General features: G+C 34.6%; 3 protein-coding genes across 6 annotated transcripts in view; 1 reads left to right on the plus strand and 2 right to left on the minus strand.

Annotated features, from left to right (window-relative positions):
- The window catches only part of LOC126887302 (chondroitin sulfate N-acetylgalactosaminyltransferase 2), a 1,014,890-nt gene that overhangs the window by 704,742 nt on the left and 289,072 nt on the right, over positions 1–21,076 (plus strand). The window lies entirely within an intron of this gene.
- LOC126887303 (uncharacterized) overlaps positions 1,814–21,076 on the minus strand; it is a 46,251-nt gene continuing 26,988 nt past the window's right edge. The window contains exons 4-6 of the mRNA XM_050654730.1: positions 11,956–12,196; positions 7,911–8,149; positions 1,814–2,007 (exon numbers count right to left, since the gene is read on the minus strand). Of these exons, the coding sequence (XP_050510687.1) occupies positions 1,828–2,007; positions 7,911–8,149; positions 11,956–12,196 (660 nt within the window). The 3' untranslated portion in view covers positions 1,814–1,827. The remainder of the gene's footprint in view (positions 2,008–7,910; positions 8,150–11,955; positions 12,197–21,076) is intronic.
- Positions 13,889–17,572, minus strand: LOC126887308 (uncharacterized). 2 transcript variants are annotated; one of them, XM_050654735.1, is made up of 2 exons: positions 17,158–17,572; positions 13,889–17,027 (listed from the first exon to the last, which is right to left on the minus strand). In XM_050654735.1, the coding sequence occupies exons 1-2, from the start codon at positions 17,422–17,424 to the stop codon at positions 16,806–16,808; spliced, it is 489 nt and encodes a 162-aa protein (XP_050510692.1). In that variant the 5' UTR covers positions 17,425–17,572; the 3' UTR covers positions 13,889–16,805. The 2 variants fall into 2 exon arrangements, with proteins under 2 accessions (XP_050510692.1, XP_050510693.1); XM_050654736.1 differs by having other exon boundaries at positions 13,891–17,008; positions 17,158–17,568.

The raw sequence follows: 21,076 nt of genomic DNA on the forward strand, positions 1-21,076 counted from the left end.
GCTTCATAACTCGATTAAAAATTATTATTATGAAATTCAAAAAGTTGCAAAATCAAGATTCAAATATTTTCTTCAACGTCTTGAAGAGATTTTTGGCATTATTTTATTACAAAGCTGTTACTTTTAGTTATTAACAATTAGCGCTATAGTCCAACTGTATCGTCACCCCCGTTAGCGGAACTATTTCGATTAGATTTTTTTTGCACAAACTTACTCAAAAAGAGGTTCTTATAACATATCCACAGGGTGCCGGGCGGTGCCGTGGTCGAAAAATTTTCTAAACCATTTTTCGAACACCGGCCGGCACTCTGTGGATATGTTATAAGGACCTATTTTTGATTAAGTTTGTGCAAAAAAATCTAATCGAAATAGTTCCGCTAACGGGGGCGACGATACCGTTGGACTATACCGCTAATTGTTAATAACTAAAAATAACAGCTTTTTAATAAAATAATGACAAAAATCTCTTCAGGACGCTGAAGAAGGTATTTCAATCTTGATTTTGTCACTTTTTGAATTTCATAATAACCATTTTTAATCGAGTTATGAAGCCTTGAAATGGCCATTTTCGCATTTTTCAAATTTTTAATCGCATATAACTCGACAACAATCAATTTTAGAGAAAAATTACAAGAGACCTTTTTTGCTCAGAATGACCAAGTTATCTAAAAAAAATTGTTGGAAATGAAAAAATTATTTTTGTGAATTTGTTTAAAAAAAATTGTTTAAAAATTTTTTCGACCACGGCACCGCAAGGCACCCTGTGGATATGTTATGAGGACCCCTTTTTGAGTAAGTTTGTGCAAAAAAATCTGATCGAAATTGTTCCGCTAACGGGGGCGACGATACAGTTAGACTACAGCGCTAATTGGTAATAACTAAAAGTAACAGCTTTGTAATAAAATAATGCCAAAAATCTCTTCAAGACGTTGAAGAAGGTATTTGAATCTTGATTTTGTCACTTTTTGAATTTCATAATAATCATTTTTGATCGAGTTATGAATAATGGCCATTTTCGCATTTTTCAAATTTTTAATCGCGTATAACTCGACAACAATCAATTTTAGAGAAAAATGACAAGAGACCTTTTTTGCTCAGAATGGCCCAAATTATCTAAAAAAAATTTTTGGAAATAAAAAAATTTTTGTGAATTTGTTTAAAAAAATTATTTAAAAAAATTTACGACCATGGCACCGCCCGGCACCCTGTGGATATGTTATAAAGACCTCTTTTTGAGTAAGTTTGTGCAAAAAAATCGAATCGGAATAATTGCGCTAGCGGGGGCGACGATACTGCCCGGTCTATTGTATCTTATGATAACTATATATTTTTATTAACTTTTTACTTTAGTTATTTTTTAAGTTTTAAGTAGGTATGTTTCGTCTTTCATTTTCTTTTTATCCAATTGCGCCCCCGAGCATTTGAGTTTATATTATATTAAAATCTATTAAGAATCCACACCCCTAAATCACTCGGAAGCTACCGAGGCACTCCGTAAAGTTACGTAGCATTAAGTATATTTTTATGTTTGTTTAATTTGTCGAGTTATATATTAATATTTTTTTGCCTTTGTTATCCACGCTGGTGCTACAGAGTGCACAAGAAAAATATTTAAAAATATATGTTTGTCATTTTAGAGCAATAATAGTACACTCAGTATATTTCTGATCAACCAAGACTAAATAAATTATTTACCAACAACTTTTTTTGAAAATCTTTATTTGTAGAACTGTTTTACTATGCACAGAGAAAAATTTATTTGTTTTTTACATAATATTTACAAGGTACTCAGCCAATATAGAATTAACTGGTGCACATCGTAGTCATCTATGCTCTTACACAGTTTCCTATCTGCCCCAGAATTTTGGCTGCATTGGGGTGATTATTATCTTTGGCACATGTTTGAAATATTTTTATTAAGTTCTCTATAGCTCCTTCAATTGGAGCAAGTGCTGACTCTATTATCGCTGGTATTTCACCTGCTATGCGGACCAAGTCCACAGCTACCTGAAATAATTGGTCCATACTAAATAAAATCAGAAAATTGGACAGTTGTTTGAAAAACACAATATTTGCTATTAAACACACATATTTGCACAATATTTTGATAAAGCAAATTTTTAGACGTTAATTTCTAGAGGGGACAACAAATTGATAATATAAAACTGAATTTCTTATACTCAAAGAACGATATAGTTGGCAGTGAATTGTTTCATTAAATGCTAACTTATTGCTTACTAAAATAAAAGTATAAATATAAATTTATAGTTATATACACGTAAAATTTTAGTGTAATTTTACACGACATTGAAATTACCCTCTTTCTCCTCAAATTTCGTAATATGTAATCCACGAAATGAATCGCTGACAACTAAGTATTTCGTTTTCCGACTAAAGTTTATCAAAATAAAATAGAAATAGGAATTCTTTAAATTTAAGTTAATTAAAAGTTGAATAATTGAATCGCTTATTTCTGAAAGGATATAAGTCACAATAATGAAGTTTTGAGAAAAATTAAAAAAAGTGTTTATACTTTTGTACGTAATATTGTATGTATATTGATTTTTTTCTATTAATAGATATTTTATTCAATATTTTATTCGTCTGACTTACCTATATCTTTTCACGAATTAGTTTTAAAAAAAATGTCTAAACTATTATTCTTGGCCGTTTTTGTAAAATTAACAAAAAAAAAGTTTATTGGCCAACTTTATTAGCAGTTAGTAACACACGAAATATTTTAAACTAAAAAAAATAGAAATTAAATGCAGTTTTTTATAAGATACTCATACTTTCAGTACTTTCCACATCAGTGGTTGTCCAACCAATTATTTCATCATAAAATTCTTAATAATTTTCAGGAAGATCCTAGTAAAATTTTAAATGCATATCAATGATTTTTTATGTTAATTGGCATTTTTTCCATAGGATAAGCTCATTCCTTTATAAGTTGAAAATTTTCATTGTTATGACTTTTTAGAACAAAGGAACTGGCTAGTGCCCCATCGATAAACTTCAATGCTTCAACAAGTCCTTTTTTGTATTGTGATTGTAGCGGAACTCCACAAAGCTGGAAACGGCGAATGACTCCTTTTGTGAACGTTGAATAGATGTAGCGGAAGTTTCAACAGAATGGCACGTTTTTTTGTAATATTTGGACCACCAATTTTTAAAATCCAAAATGTCATTAGTTCTTACCATTTGTACAGTAAATTTCTACCTCTTTTCAAAACTACAGATTGCTTCAAAAACTTCCATTGCTGTATACAGCCTATCCATGCGATTGAGTTTGCGTTTGGCAAATTTATGAAACGATATACCAGCATTTTTGCATACCTGGAAGCACCAGAGCAGTCAAAATGACGGTTATTAAAATTTTCTATCGCCAGCCGTTTTTGCATTCTTGTTTACTTGAAAAAACTTATATTGTGCTAACATGTACTAAAAAAAGACATTATTAAATTAATTTATACGAATTACTTTATTATTTAAGCACAATTTATGCATCGGCAAAATTTTTTAATTATTTTGCTTGTACAAGACCCACACACAAGTTTTTTACATGTTATAGGTATGACAAATTTCAAATGATTTTTTTGTTGCAGTTCCCCCCATTTTGTCTATGTTAATTATTTGATTGCTTTTTTGTATCCCTTTGATTTGTATCCGTTGATGTTATTCTGCGCTTAGTCTTCTTGTAGCTGATTTGGTTGGATACTGCCTGGTCATCTGTTTCTTCTTTTTATCTGTGCCTATTTATTATTTTTGAGTGTAGAGAACTCACCACTAGAACATTTTTGTTCGTTTGTCCCTGGTACACCGATAGCGTCAAGTCTTTGTGTTTGAATATTTTTGTTTTGTATAGTTCCATCTTTTCGTTTTTATGGATGGCGGAATATCCTTTCTTGCTCGGTTTAGTGTTCCAACAATGCTGGTAGCCTTCTTTCGTAATTCTTTTGCCAAATTTACAGATCTAAAAAATTATCCGTTGTGACATATCTTCCTTTATTTATAAGTGACCCCATTAGACGGCTACTACATGTTCTCCTAGAAGTTGATTGGCTGGTCTTTGCTCACCTGTCCCCAGATAAGGAAATCCGTTCGATACATATTTGTCCTGGATATCAACGGCAAGCCAGGATTTAGTTCCAAACTTATCGGGTTTATTCGCCATGTAGGTACTGGGTAAATCGGCATCTTGCCTTCGTGGGAAAAAGCTGTTTCATATTCCCGACGCAAGTGCAAATTTATCTGTTAATAATCGCTCAGACTTGGCACTCCTTATATAAAGGGGGATAAAGCTCATTATTCATGTAAATCTGGTTTCTGGACATCTTGAAAAAAATTTGGACCCCATGTACCAGACCACAGCATCTTTATGCTAAAATTTCTTGATGTATAAGCTAATGTAGAGAGTCGCTGCCCGATGAATGTCCTTGATCAACTGTATCAGGCACATACTCGTCATCTTCATTATCGAATTCATTATCATCACATAATTCTATTTCAGATCCATTATCTGACCAATTTTGTAAATACTCCAAAAGTTCCAGGTCTGTCAAATACGAGTATTGACGAGATATGATGAGAGATGATAAGAGCAGAAAGGAGAAAAATCACAATGAAAAGTCAAAATACAGATTGAACACTTGCAAAGAGCATACTCAAATTAACTTTATACTTTCCGATACATGTTTTACAGAAAATGAGTAAAAACTTCTAACAAAAGTAGAATAGGCCGTCATTAGGACCGAATTTTTCTAGTACACGACATTTTTCTAGTTTCCGAATTACACTAAGTACATCTAAAAACAAAAATTTTAATTTTTAAATATATCTGCGAAAGTCCTAAACTATCAATTTTGTAAAATAAATATGAATGAGTAATACAGGGTGTCCAAAATATAAAGCGGTCAAAATGACTGCATCCGGTGCTTCTAGGTAGATATCAATATATCTCAAAAAGTACTTACACTAAGTACATGTAAAAGTCAAAACTATAATCCTCAAATAGATCTACGAAAAGTAGTTAATTATGAAGTTTCTAAAATAACTATGAATAAGTAATACATAGGGTTAAAAAATTAAGGCATTTCGGAATTGGTTTATTGGGTGACCGCTAATAGCTTGTAATGCTGATTTTGAGTCTGAAATTATTGCCACATTCGTGCATGTTTGAGTTGCACACCATTTTAGTGCCTGTTCAATAACAAAGGACTCGGCGGTAAAAATGGAACAATAATGGAACATTAAAAAATTAATTATGGATCTTAAACAAAATAATGTAACTGTTTCGTTTATTTGGACGAAAGGACATTGCGGAGTCGAAGGTAATGAAATTGCGGATATAGCCGCAAAAAGTAGTCACAGTTGCCACCACATTGACAAAGTATTTAATTTAAAAGATTTGAATAATGCTCTCAAACCTAATATCAGAAGGAAATGGGAAACTGATTACAAAAGAATTGCAAGTAAATCCACAAACCATTATTTCAGAATTCACCCTACACTTCCAAAAAGCATGCCTCATTTCACCTTTAATTAGAATAGAGCACACATGTCAGTATTGACTCGTTTAAAATTGAACCATGCTCGCTTTCCATCTCACTTATATAAAATTGGAAAACTTAACTCCCCTGTCTGTAGTTGTGACAATATATCCATTGGTGATCTAAATCATATATTTCTAGAATGTTCTCTGAACCCTCAATCTTCTTCAATTCTGTATCAAGAACTAATTCATCACGAGTGTCCATTGCCACTAAATATTACAGCTCTCCTTTCTTCCTCAGATAAAGCGGTACTAGATTCCATCATTAATTTTATCAGAAATTCAAAAATAGCGGTATAGTTTAGAAATAGACAATATGAAATCATTTAGTGTAATTAAGAATTTACATGTTTTGTGGCAAATAGATTTTGTCTGATGCCAGGATCTCACACACACACACACACACATAGGGTTAAAAATAAAAAGCAGTCAAAATTACCGCTCTGGTGCTTCTAGTGTTAAGCAACTGGTTGCATTTTTTGCCATACAAATGCGTCTCCGAATTTCTGATTCGCCGTTGCCATCGTTAGTTATATGTAGTAGATTCTAGATAGTCAAATCTATCTACTGCATTGTATACTATCGTGCATTCTTGAAACTGCTTACTCAACTGACTAGTGTTAAATCGGTTATCAGCACTATTTTCTTCTTACCTTTAAATAATTTTAAGACTAACTTTAGTGCTTTCCAACTCAACTCATCCCATCTTATCCCACCCTTCTAAATCCATTCTCATGACAGGTTTACCATAAATAATAAATCATAATGTCAGGTGACATGACGCATCCTTGGCTAACACTTTTCTCTCTCTCTCTCTCTCTCTCTCTCTCTCTCTCTCTCTCTCTCTCTCTCTCTCTCTGTCCACTTTGTATATTAACAGAGCCCCTGATAAAACCATTACCTAACGCCCTGTCATTCCAGTACCTTCTTTATTTATATTATAAAATCCCTGCTCTAATGCTCTATGCTCTAATTATAGAGGAATAACTGTTACCAGCTCAGTAGGGAGGTTGTACGGTCGAATAATAAAGAAAAGAATAGAATCAGAATAAGAAGACATGGAAGAACAAAGTGGATTTCGTGCAGGAAAATCGTGCACTGATAATATATTCGTTCTGCAGCAGGTAATAGAAAAACGGAAGGCAAGGAGTCTATCTACCCACCTATTGTTTGTAGATTTGGAGAAGGCATACGATACGGTACCTTTGAAAAAACTGTTTCAAACATTGACGAAGGTAGGTCTCAGTAGAGAGTATGTGGATGCTATCGCAAATATATACAAAAATGCAAGAAGTGTCGTTAAAGAAGGAAACTTTATATCTGAATCATTCCCTATATCACAGAGGCTTAAACAAGGATGTTGTCTGTCTCCGACTTTATTTAAAATATATATTCAATCATCGCTAGAGCAGTGGAGGAAACACGTATCCGGAATGGGAATAGACATAGGCAGTGGTAAATGTCTAACAACTTTGTTTTTTGCAGATGATCAGGTAGTCGTAGCGAATGATGAGGAAGACATGGACTACATGTTTAGAAAACTAAAGAAAGAATATGAAAAATGGGGCCTCAATATGAATATGTCAAAGACAGAGTATCTTAAAATAGGGGATGATGAAGAAGATCCAGAGTTAGAAATTAGAACCACGAAAAGATGTAATGAATATAAATATCTCGGATCTATAATATCTAAAGAAGGCACTACCAAAAGAGACATCGAAAAGAGAAAGCAGCAGGGCAAAAAAGCGGTAAATATTCTGAGCTCTCTACTGTGGTCTAAAGATATAAGGCAAGAAACGAAATTGACAATCTATCGTACCTTGGTAGAGCCTATTATGACTTATGGGGCAGAAGTTTGGCAGATGACAAAAAAAGATAGGAAAAGAATAGAAGTAGTAGAAATGGATTATCTAAGGAGAGCGTGTGGTATATCTAAAAAAGATCACATCAGGAATGAAGATATTAGAAGGAGGACACATACTGTATATTCCAGTGTAGATAAAATTGAAACTAGACAACTAGTGTGATATGGTCACGTGAAATGAATGAATGAAAATAGATGACCAAAGAAAGCTTTAAATTACATACCACACCAAAGAAGAAGAAGGGGAAGACCTTCAGTTGCCTGGGAAGAAAATGTACGGCACATCATGAAAGATAGAGCCATCAAAGAAGACGAATGGATGGACAGAAAACGATGGCGGTCGAAATGCGAGAAGCGGCAGAGGCTGTAGGAACCTCGCTGATAGATAGATAGAGATAAAATCCCTTATACATATAAAAATTTAAATAATCTTCTCTAAGATTTAAAATTGTAGATGGTCAACTCATAACAATGCCCAAACACTAAAATATTTACCTTAAGAACACATCCAATATCAGTGATATTATCTCCACACTCATCAATGTTCTCGGTTGCTGCTTTAGCCTTCTTTTGAACTTCTGCAAGTTGCTTTACCAGCGGTCCTAAAGACTCGGCTACTTTAATCACATCGTCTTCAATGCAACTTAAGGTTAGGTTTACAAATAAAACAGGCACTAAATTAATGTTGGAGTCTTCGAAGCATTTAGCCAGTTTCTTACCTAAAGCTGTGCTGTCTAAAAAGTTTAATATGGTTTTTTACTACAAAAATCGTCATTCGTCATTCAAGATATATACCTACGTATACATACGTACGTCATTCAAGATTTCTGAAGTTAGAGCGTTGCCAAAACATTATAATAGGACTTTTCATCATATTCCTTGTACACTTAGAAGTTAGGAGTCGATAATTGTCAGATATTTTTATTTGCTCTTCTTTACTGTACAAACAATGTCTATAATTAGTTAGTCAAAAGAGGAAAGAACTAAAATCTTTACTTTCATTTTATTTGTATTCGCTTATTCGCTATTGTGGGCATAAAAGGAACTAGTTCTCTAAAGATTCTGAAATAATTTTAGTTCCTGTCTCTTTTGACTAACTATCCGATTGTACTAGTTGCATCTTTGGTAATTATTTAAATAATTAGTGGGGGCCCTGTTCAGTAGTCAAATCTTAATCATCTTTACTTTGATAATGTCTATAATCTTTTATTCTAACTAATTATGTTCAATTATGTAACAACAAAAGTGCAGGCAGCAATGGTATTACTGCAGAATTAATCAAGCATTGGGAGAAGCGAATATGCAGCCTTTTGACGAAAATCTGGGAGCGGGAGGAAATGCCGGAAGTATGGAGAGAGAGGCCATAGTATGTCCCATTCATAAAAAGGGAGATAGAGCAGTGTGTGAAAACTATAGGGGTATCACTCTCCTAGACGTAACATATAAGGTACTCGCCAGAGTCGTATAAAGCAGACTGGAAAGGAACTTAAACGAGCAGGTTGATGAATACCAGGGGGGATTTAAAAGGCCATAGATCAAATATTCGTGTTGAAAATGAGCAGTACATACGAGCAACAGTTAAAGTTAAACCTCCTCTTTATAGATTTCAAACAAGCCTACGATTCTGTGATAAGAAGGGGTCTGTACCAGGCCCTAACAGTACTTGAATTCCGGAAAAGATGATCAGACTCGTAAAAATAACCTTAGTGAAGACCGACAATAGAGTAAGGATAGAAGAAAGCCTAACAGGAAAATTTGAAGTTAAAAGGGGATTAAATCAGGGAGATCCGCTGTCCGCTGTCCACAGTACTGTTGAATTTTTTGTTGGAGGCAATATTGAGAGAGAGTGGAATACGAACGAAAGGTATGATCTTTGATAACAGAAACCAGATTCTGGCATTTGCGGATTATGTGGTGTTAATGGCAAGAACGGAAAGGGAACTGCTGAGGATTTTCAAACTCTTTGAAGTAAATTCCAAGCAGTATAAACTGAGAATTAATGAGCAAAAAACTATGTATATGGAAATGGGACAGACCTCAGATGAAGATACACAACTGAAAACTGCCACAAACAACGAGAATAAGGAGTATTGCTTTAGAAAGGTTACGGAGGAAGGGTCAGAAAGCCTAACAAGGGAAGAAAAACGAATTTCGATAGGAAGAAAGACAGTCGGAGCCCTACACAAACATCCCTACACACTGAACATCTGGGAGCGGAGTGTCCTAAGGAATATATTCGGGGGAGTAAAAAACGATGAAGACGTTTGGAGGAGACGAACAAATGCAGATATTAGAGAACTGTACCGGAAACCAGAAATAAGCCAGATGGTTAGAACAAAGAGACTAAGTTGGTTAGGTCATCTTGCAAGAATGACTGACGGAAGGTGGGCAAAGGACTCGCTGCTGAGAGGGGAAGGAAAGAGGAGAAGAGGACGATCCAGGAAAAAGTGGCTAGAAGCATGTAAGGAAAACCTGGAAACAATCGGGATATCAAATTGGAGAACTGCGGCCATGGACAGGAGAAAATGGAGAAAAACCGTGAAGAAATTCCAAGCCATGGGCCTTTAAGGCCTGTTGAGCTATATTATATATATAATTATGTTAATCGCTTTTCATTACTATCCTAAATATATTAATAATATGTAGTAATATATTAATTAACAACAATGTTATAATTTATAATCAATAAAATATAATGTATAATACTAATGGTAGGGGAGCCCAAGCGGGGATTTTTGCAGTTACTCGAGCGCATCATATTATCATATGGGGAGAAACCTGGTGCCCTGCAGATGTACCCCTACCATATATTGGCTCTTAACACAGGGGAGTTCGTTAAGGGGGCTAAAAAAAATCTATTTTTAAAAATATTCGAAATCGTCAGATTAAGATAAGGTAAAAGTTAAGTACCTGCAAGAGAGTGTATATTTCAAAAATCTGACGATTTAAGCGGGGCAGTAAGGAAATGGGCTAGTAAAAATCTTTCACAAAAAAAGCGAATAATTCGCGAAATGAACACTAGATCGGAAAACTAAAAAATACGTGTTCAATATTTTTCAAAAATCTGTCGAATGATACCAAACATGACCCCCCCCCACGGAGAGGGGTCGGGTACATTTAAAATTTTAAATACAAATCCCGCGATATTTCGCAAAATAAATATTAGATCGAAAAACTGCAAAATACACTTAATCAATATTTTTGGAGGTGGGGTGATGGGTTACTTTAAAATCTTAAATGGAACCCCAAATTTTTATTTCAGATTTGGATTCTTTACGTAAAAATAAGCAACTTTTATCCGAAACATATTTTCAAATTATGGATGGATGGCGCTATAATCGGAAAAAATAGTTGTTGAAAATGGAAAATTAAATTAAAAAATAGCAAGCGCCCACTAAAATGAAAAACTTTACTCAACTTTTTTTGGTTTTAGGTCCTACTCTTCACAACCCAATAGGTCCCCAAAGCGCTCGAGTGACTGCACATTTAGCATATTTTGCTCCCTTACTATAAGGCTAAAAATAAATGACATATTTATGTACTGAATAAAATTTAACACGAATAAAATATTGTATTATATTGATAGCACGAGATTGTTTAAACAAAGGCTTTGGAAAAGTTAGAAAATAATTGTCTTCAAAATGATTTATAGTGTATATTAATTTTATACACTCCATAACGACATCGCTTGGTTGTTTGATTTTGTACAGATATCATAATAATAGTAATCGAATAAAAAAAGCATTTGCTGACGAGGAACTTTATTCTTTATTTTCGTATTTTTATTGTAATAATTCTACTTTAATATCTTTTATATCTAAATAATAATAAAGTACCTGTGAACACGACATAATAAAAGTCCAAAGCATTTATTTCTTTATAAACAGTCTCTTGCTATTACCTCCTACAATGTGTTACTCATAATAAATAATACAATTCAGTACACACATCTGTCATTTTTAGTCTTAAAATTTTAATTGATCTATTTTATTGTTTAGGTTTACACTATGAAAATATAATTGTTAATTAGGGATTCCAATGAACTGTCAGTGGTGGCCGGTGGATGGCTAAACTGACATGGCCATAGACATAGTTAAGGGGGGTGGTCATGGCGTATCTAATGTTTACCTTGAATATTGACAAATTTGTAAGGAATATCCTATTTGGTTTTGTTTTTTTGTTAATTGTGTAGCGAAATTTGTGAAATTGTGATAGCAAATTAAATATGAAGTGGTTTAAACATTGGATACGCCTATGGATGACAGTTTCGCCATCCAGCAGCCATATTATATCACGTGATTTGGAATGCCTAATTATTATTATATTTTGGCAAGTAATGAAAACAGATTACAGATCTCCGACAAGTAATGATGCCTAGCTTCGCACTGTACAACAAACACGGTCATGATGAAAAGTCATATTTCTAATGTTTTGGCAATGATCTGACGTCAGAAATCTTGACTGACGTAAGCGTATATTTGTATTAAGAAACCTATAAAAGAACAGCGAATATAAGAAGAAAATACTTGTAGTAATTTACCTTCTGCTATACGATCTAAAACATTTGTGAGTTTTTTAAAAATACCATTAATAATTTTGGCCCAAGCATTAACGATTTTATTTTGAGAACCAGTATAATTGTGGTCTATCTCACTAATAGCTTTGGTTACGTCTTCTATGGATCGGTCAAGAGTCTTTTCTACATTATGGATGAGTTCTTTTATGGTATCAATAAGATTATCATATTCTGGTATTAGTAGTTGAGTGTGGAAGGAATTTACCTAGAAGTTACAACTAATTATAATAATAAATAAAAACGATTATAAATAAGCCAAATAAATAAATTTAATAGTTTATTAAGAGTCAGGAGTGAGGAAGTTATTAAGAAAAGCGTGCCTCCAGGATAAGGAATTTCTTAATTATGTAAAAAGTAAAAAGAATGCATACTTGGGGCACATATTACTAGGAGAACGATACACTTATCAGCAACTCTTACTCGAAGGTAAGATAGCGTGTAATAGAAGTCTAGGACGTAAAAAGATGTCATAGCTGCGTAATATTCGCCAATGGACAGGACTCCACAGCTATGAAATGAATGCTGCTAAAGACATAATTATTTTATCCTGACTATCTAACATATCACCTGAGAAGACAATGTATGGTGGACACCTAGGCAGAATTGCACAGCATCTTAAGAAGAAGACGATAGTATATTTACGTTTGTATGTCTTTATATCAGTGATTCTTTATATCTTTCTCCTCTTTGTGATTTTTTTATTTTAGTTGGAATGGCGTACAATAATCTCAGTAGCACAAGAATCGACCCATAATATAACAGATAAAGTTCAAAAAATCAGCGAGAAAACACAAGATATAATAAAAAAGGACAACAACCGATGCAAGATCGAGCACTCCACAAAATAGAATTAACAGAAATCACCTAAATATTAAAGAAAAAGTCTAAAGAAGACAAGAAAGTACAAAATAACACAGGTAAATAAAGTATTACAAGAAAATAAATACATACGTATAAATCTAAATAAAAAAACAAATTATAGCTGAAAACGAGGAAATTAAAGGCATTCAAAAAATCATACTGTTGCAGATAGAAAACTACTACCAAATACAGTATCAGTCAAAAGGAACACCACCACCAAATGGGAGAGGATAATAAATGAAAATATCAAAAGAATGGCAAAGCAGACATCGTTTGCTGGGTACATTGAACAGAAGCAAATGTACTGGTTCAACATAATTACCTAATAAAATGAACCAGAAAGAATTACAAGCAAATATTAGAATTGGAAAGTAGAAGGAAAAGGAGAAGAGCAAGAACCAATAAAGAACGGATATATCAGATTGAAGAACTAAGAAGGAATAGTTTTCCATTTAATGGAAAGCTATTGAAGAAATAAAGTGTGGCCAAAAATAGAAATGCATGGAAAAATGGGAGAAGGAAGAACCGGAATTCCAATAAGACGCCTGAAGTGGCAAGAGGATATGAGAAGAAGAAGATGAAGGTTAACAACTTTTTGTGCGTATTATTCCATTTTTCTTACACTAATTTATTTTGCTTTCATCATTGTCTTCGTTGTGATTAGTACCTACTGTGTTTCGTGATATAGCTAAATCTTTCTAATGTCAAATGAGACTTCACCTGTTCCAAAGATTCCAAGGCATTCCTAGATTTGTCGATGATCTAAAGCAAAACCCTCAACTAATATTAAAATATCCTAGCGTTTAAGCTACCAAGCCTTTTAAAGATATTATTGCTTAACATACTTACCGATATGAAACAAACGACCAAAAAGCAGAAAAATATTTTTAGGTTTGCCATAATATATTGCTGATGCACTTTTAAACTGATAACCTTCGAATAACTGTGCAATGGACAATTATATTATCATGTTAAATCAATAGTTCGAGTTAATAATTAGTAAGATAAGATAAGCAACTATTACTCAGCATATACTTAAAAAAATTATCAAGATATATATGTATAAGTAATTGACGATTTTCATTTTTTATATTTTACACCACTCAATAGGGATGTTCACTAATTTTTAAATATAGTTAAATTCAATAGATTACAAGGTGTATAAAAACGTAACAATCATAAAACTGCTTAAAAATGTATATTTTTTTAAGATAAATGAGTTCATAATGTTGATTTTCTTGGAGGCTAGAAAAACGGTACCCTGCAGCGAGGCTACGGTCTGTGACGTCAGCAGTCGTAACGTCTTTGATCGACGACTAGTTTTGTATACTTATTTACGAAGTTTATTTGAATGTGCGCAGTTTTTTACGTACTTGATTATTAAAAATGAAGCCAAATAAGTGGTGTTTTGTTCCTGGGTATGTAAATACATCAAAAAACAGTTCTGACAAGATTTTTATGACCGTTCCAGACAATTTAAAACAGAAAAAGACATGGTTTGTTGCAGCTATAACTTAAAATAACTAACTTAAAGAACTAACTTAATAAAATAAACACTATAGAAGTTTTCCAGAGACTTTCGGCCCTTGGTAATAATGTAATTGTTCTTTCTGCATTTACATTTTTCAAAAATACTTATTAGTTTTCTCAGAATTCGAAAAAAATTAATGAATTTAAATAGAATTAGACCAAGATTTTGCACCTACCCCCTTAAGGAGTAAATGAAAAAGTTTCGGGACCTCAAATTTGTATTCCTTAAACTGGGATATTCCTAAAAACTGGATTCTAATAATACATACAGTAAACCTTGAAATAACTACATGTGGATGTAGGTATGACTTTATATTATATTAAAATCATTAATAATTTAGTGAAAAGATTGGTTGAAATGAAAATGTATAATACCCAAGTTCAAAAATATTTTTTACCTTGGAACAGTTGTCAACTCGAAATACGAAACAACCGAAATAAGATCCAGAGTTGAAAAGGACAGAGCAACATTTAACAACATGCATGAGAAATATTTTCACCCATTGCGACATAATATCTCTTTCATTAAAAATGCGGCTGCTAAAATGTTATTATTTCCGGTCTTGCTATATGGCGCAGAGGCCTGGACAATAATGGAAACATTAATGAAAAAGCTAGAGGCATTCGAGATGTGTGTGTACCCACGTATCCTCAAAATATCCTGGCGACATACACCAACGTACAGGTATTGCGTCGAATGGGAAAACAAAAAGAAATCTCTTTTACAATTAAGAAACGAAATCTTAAATATTTCGGTCATCTCATGAGGCATGATAAATATCGTATACTCCAACTGATAACGCAAGGTAAAATAGAGAGCAAACGCGGACCCGGAAGAAAAGACACTCATGACTTAAAAACTTACGCCAATGATTTGGACAAAAATCGATCGAGTTATTCAGAAACGCCGCAAATGAAATTAAAATTGCCATGATGATAGCCAACGTCCACAACGGACAAGGCACATGAAGAAGAATAAAAATAGTTTTAATACACCTAACCAAGGTAAGGTAATAACCAGCCAATGTATGTATACAATATGCATGCATACAATGCATGCATACAACTTTCTCTATTTTTTTGTGGAGTATTAAGCATTTATTTTTTTAGCTTAAAGAATACATGGAAAATTATATGGAATATATACTCAGTAAAGCTGTGGTAGATTTATTTTTTTACAAGATGCCAATAAATCATACACCATTGTTACATCTACACTACAGTCAGTAGTTTATACGAATCGGCTTTCTGAAAACCTTCCATTTTATTTGTTTATTTTTGTACCACCCAAAATATGTTCTTACAAACAGTCTATCCACTTTAAACTAAACAAATTCACTATAAAACTCCACTTTAACCCTGATAAAACAAGAAGAGAACAAAATAAAACGACCTGAAACGTCAAACAGGTAAACAATAACACTATGAGAATGGCGCGCGCTTGGGGTATGCAACTTGTGACGTCAGGCCAATAGAGAAGCGTTCTTGAAATTTAAAATAACGCTAGATTTCTAATAAAGATTTTTTATAGAAAGACTTTTTCAATTTTGTTGAAATTTTGGACAATTATTCCTAGGGTGTTTTTTAATCGTTTTACATGTTTGCAATGACTTTTTAATTTTTTGTGAACATCCCTATTGTGGATAGTTTAGTGTTTTGTGATATAGGTACACTTCTCCGAGAAATTAACGCCCCACCTTAAAAATGAGCCATTTTTGATGTCTCGAATTTACTAAACCTCTTTTCCGATTTAAGTGATTTTTTAATATAAAGCCTTATTCTTTAACAATATCGCTGTAATTGTGCGAACGCTAATATTGAAACACGCATGCGTCGTGCAGTTGCTGATAGTCAGTGGTAGTTTCTGATTCCTGTACGAACAGACCTAGGTATTATTGATAGACCGGGTAAATTGTCATTGTATTGTCATTGTATACCGGGTGTACCAATCAAACTGATATTTTCTCAAAGTTCGCGTGACACTGTGGAATATTCTAGCATTTATAAAATACTGAAATTAAACATTCTGCTTTTTTATTCATTCGCTTTTCGTTTTGATGTCCTTTTCGACTAAAAAGTGATGAGCGGAAGTTTGGCAATAATGAGAAAATTAGTGAAATCATAAATGTTGTAAATCAATAACAAATGTTGTCATAAATCATATGATCGACGTAAAGGTACATAAACAGTTCACATACCGACTTCCGGTTAAACTTTCGATCAGGTTGGGTGGAAATCTAGGACTTACGAAGTCCAGTTGCTTGTTTGTCGCTTTTTAGCGATATCTTGCTCCTCTAATTTGATTCGTAATGGGTTCCTTGGAATATAGCAGAATTCCAGTTTAACATTTCAATATGTAACTGCTAAAAGAGCAGAAATAAGAGTCACAACTTTTACGATATATAGATATATTAATAAATATATTACATAAAAATAACTTTAAACTTATTTAAAGTGTAGGCACTAACACAATTGGATACCGTTTGCAACCATTTATCTCCTGCGACATTGTAGATATCAATATTGCCTTTTCCACAATTGATAATGCTATTAACGAATGCCTTCCATTGATCTGCCACTGGCTTGATGTGATTGTGGGTTTTTATTACGAGAATCTTAGCTACATCTACAAAACGAGAAACAACCTAAAGGAAAATATTCATAAGTACAGACTCAATATCTAATTTGGAAAACAACTGTAATCTGTTTAAATACCGTTGGTGTGTTTTGTATAGTTTTATACAATCAATTATTTTTATTTTTACATTGACTTACATCGAGAACGCAGAGCGCAGTGTTAACATCATGTCCAATACAATTGTAAATTTTATCAGCTGCTTTTTTGGCATCTACCTGAACATCACTAAGGTCTTCTAATAAAGCTGGCAAAGATTTGACTAAAGCCATAAAATCATCTCGGCTGCACTCGAGTGTTTTGTTTATGAAATCAACTGGTACAGCAACAGCATCATCACTAGTGTTTATTAGGTAATTTGACAGTTTCTTTCCAGCGTCAGTGCTATCTGAAATTTCAATAACCATACAACTGAAGAAACAGTATTTAAAACCCGTGAGTAGTCGCGCTCATTTCTGTAACGTGAACAGTCCCGTGTGAGATGTCATCTCACAATAATACGAATTTAAATACGAATTTGCAACAAATTTTTATTTTATAATATTTTTATTTACTTGCTATGTTAGAAATATTATTTCTAACAATTATTAAAGCTAATTCTCTCTCCCCAAAGCCATAAATTCCACAAAAAGAAAAAGAAGAAGAAGAAGAAATTCCTACGCATTACTACACCCTTCCTCGAGGTACTTACGAAATTTTTTCAAAATTGCAAAATTTTTCATCAAGTTATCGCGAAAAAGGATAAAATGTGAGATTCTATCTAACGGCGCGACTAGTCGCAGGTTAAAAACATGGTTTTAGGGCTAATACAGGATAGCATATGCAGCAATACAAGGAGGAATAGGCTTTTGTAACTAGAAATGAAGATAAAGATGATATGCTTAATTAGAAATAGCATTAGCTGTGGCGATTGCTAACACATTAAATAAATTTATTTTATACAGAAGAAAACATAATATCGTCGGCTTACTGCCAAAACCAACTAACTCCACTTTTTAAAGTTTTGAGGAATCAATGTTTTAAACTTTAATTTGAAATGAAAAATCGTTTAAATTTAAAAATGATTTAATGACTGAAAAATATTAAAGTAAATGTGGCTATGGCGAATGAACCATCGTTGATGGTTTGAGTAACTTTGGTAGTGAAATCTATTAATGCATGTTTAGTAGATTTACCTGACTGGAATCCGTATTGGAATTTTGGTATGATATTGTGGTTTTCGAGAAAGTCATTGAGCCTCTCTTTTAGGATTAGCTCAAGAACTTTATCCAGAGTATTGATTAATGAAATTGGTCTATAGGATTCCACGTCGGTTGGGGGTTTGCCTTTTTTCAAAAGCATGATGGTGTTGGCCACCTTCCAAGGAGTAGGAAAGTGGCTGTTTTTGAGACATGCATTGAATATTTTAGTTAGAAGAGGAATGATACTCTCTGGAAGTTTTTTGAGGCACCTTCGGTTGATGCCATCAGGTCCGGGAGCGCTGTTTTTGCCGATTTGGCAAAAGCTCTCCGTTTCCCTGTCTGTGAGGGGGTCCATGATAGGATCATAGACTGGAATGTAGTGGTTGAGAGTAACATTTACAATGTATTCTGTGTTGAATTTAAATATGCGATCAAAGTTCGGGTTATCTGGAGTTTGAAAATTGTTTTGAAGCGAATTTCTGAATGCTTCGGCTTTCCCTTCTGGGGAATTGATTATGTGATTGTTGACCAACAGATGGGATGGTTGAGATAGTTTTTGTTTTGTTAGGACTTTGAATTTTTGCCAGAATTTACCTCCGTCTCTGTAGTCCAGTTTTGAGGTAGCATCTTCCCACCGGCGAGCCGTTAGGACAGATATCTCCCTCTTTATCCTGGCACAGATCCGGTTGTACTCTGTTTTGATTAGTGGGTTTCTGTTGGCCTTGTATTGACGTAGAAGACGTCGTTTTTGTTGGATTTTGGCAATGATGTATTGTGGAAGTGCCGGTGATGTATAGGTTATTTGTTTGAGTGGAATTGCGTGCGTGATCGCCTCAGTGATGAGGTTCTCGATTTCGGTTGCACTGGTGTCGATAGTGTCGTTAGTATCGAGTTCGCCTAACATAGGGAGATTTTGTGTGATGAAGTTTTGGAATTCAGTCCAGTTAGCGTGACGATAGTCTCTTATAGATCTTGGAGGGTTTGGTTGTTTTGGAATTAGTATGTCGGTGTCGACAAGAAGAGGTAAGTGGTCTGACGTTATTGAATCGCCTATGTGGCATCTATCCCCGAACCGATCCAGAATGTTACTAGTAACTAGGATGTGGTCGACAATAGAGGCCCCATTGGCGTTCAAAAACGTGAATTCAGTGTTGGTGATTCTTGAAATGGGAAGGTCTAGTAGATAATCCGTGAGGCGGATGCCTTCTGGGTTTAAACGGTGATCACCAAACTGAGTGTGTCTACAATTTAGGTCACCCATCAGCACGGCCTTGCTAAGCGTTGAAAAATACTCAAGCAAGTGCCTGCTGAGTGGCTGACCCGGGTGTTTGTAGTAAGAGACTATCGTGAGGGTTTCGTTATTGGGGATATGCACGTCAATTGCCAGGAAGTCCACATCAGGTGGACGAAAATTTTGTGGGAATGTGTGTGTGTTGTGCGGTATTCCGTGTTTCACGAGAATACCATTCCCACGTGAAACCTGACAGCGGCTTCGATGGATGATCGAATATCCTGCGAAGTGTGGATCGTTTTTCGACAGAGTATCTGTGAGTGCGAGGATCTGGATGTTGTGCTTCGACAGGATATTCTTGATGAGGGGTCTCTTTTTGGAGAGACCCTGACAGTTGACTGTGCCTAGGGTGAAATCCATAAAGGGAGGGTGTTTAGTGGTTGGAGCGGAATGTCACCGTGACATTGCTCCCGTACCCGTGGACCACTGTCGAGTGGTCGTAGACTTGGCTAATCAAATTAGCCGTGATTGCAGCGATATGTTCACGAAATTCGGGCAACAAGTTCAGCAACAGAGCAGTCTGAATAGACAAGATGTTCTTTGTTTCTGTTGGGAGTTCTTTCGATCGTTAGTGGCTGTATTTCGTGTTGGGCGGAGGGGATGGTGTGTCTTTGTGGACACTTGTTGGAGTATGCGGGGTGGTCACCGCCGCAATTCGGGCATTTGGGTTCCTGCTGTTTGGTGCAGGCGCTGGATTTGTGGTTGCCGCCGCAGTGGGGGCAGACGAATGCTTTTTGAGGGCATTCGTCGATGGAGTGTCCGTTAATGCAGCATTTGCTGCAATATTTTGGGGTGGGGATTGTAGGGTCGGAGCCATGAGGAAGTTCGGCATTGTAGATTTCACCATCTAGAGTTATGCCTCGGCTCAATGCTGACGTGAATTTCTCCAAGGATTTGGTCACCACCTTGATCACTTTAGAGTCCTTGCCTGTTTTATAGGCTTTGACTCTCCACAGTCTTTCGACTGGGAATTGTTGTTCTGTGAGCAAGTCGGTGACCTCCTGCTCGGAGTAATCCACGTCGATACCAGTAATGCAGAGGAGGTAGGTGGGCTCTTTAGTGGAAGTGTTAGCATTTCTGCTACGGCTGTGAACCGTAACCATGGTTTGGCCAGTTGCTGTGTGGATAGCTTTTTCTATATTCCCTGCATTTATCGGATTGAAAAGTCGAAGGTGAGCGATTCCATGAGAGAGTAAACAAATACACGAAGTCTAACAATATTTATTTTAAAGCAACTTAATAACAAATACATAAAAATTAAATAAAAAAAGAATGTGTGTGTACTTTGTACGCACATAAGAAGTTATACTTCTATTATATGATTTCTTGAAAATAAATATACTTTAAACAGTTTGTTTAAATTTTTTTTAAACACCAAACTAATTTTGTGCTTACCGCTTTCAAAAAAATAAAAAAGTATAGGATTGCACTGGATTCGAACTCAAGACCTCTCGATTTCTGGCCGAATTATTCGAGGCATTGAAGCACAAAAAAGGTCTTACTGTCGACTTTTGGCGCAGTAAGACGGATTTTAATGCAGTTTGGTGCGTTGGATTCGTGAGAGTGTCAGGAAATTTTGTGAACTAA

The sequence above is a fragment of the Diabrotica virgifera genome, chromosome 6 (assembly GCF_917563875.1).
Source record: "Diabrotica virgifera virgifera chromosome 6, PGI_DIABVI_V3a".
NCBI classification, from domain to species: Eukaryota; Metazoa; Arthropoda; class Insecta; order Coleoptera; family Chrysomelidae; genus Diabrotica; species Diabrotica virgifera.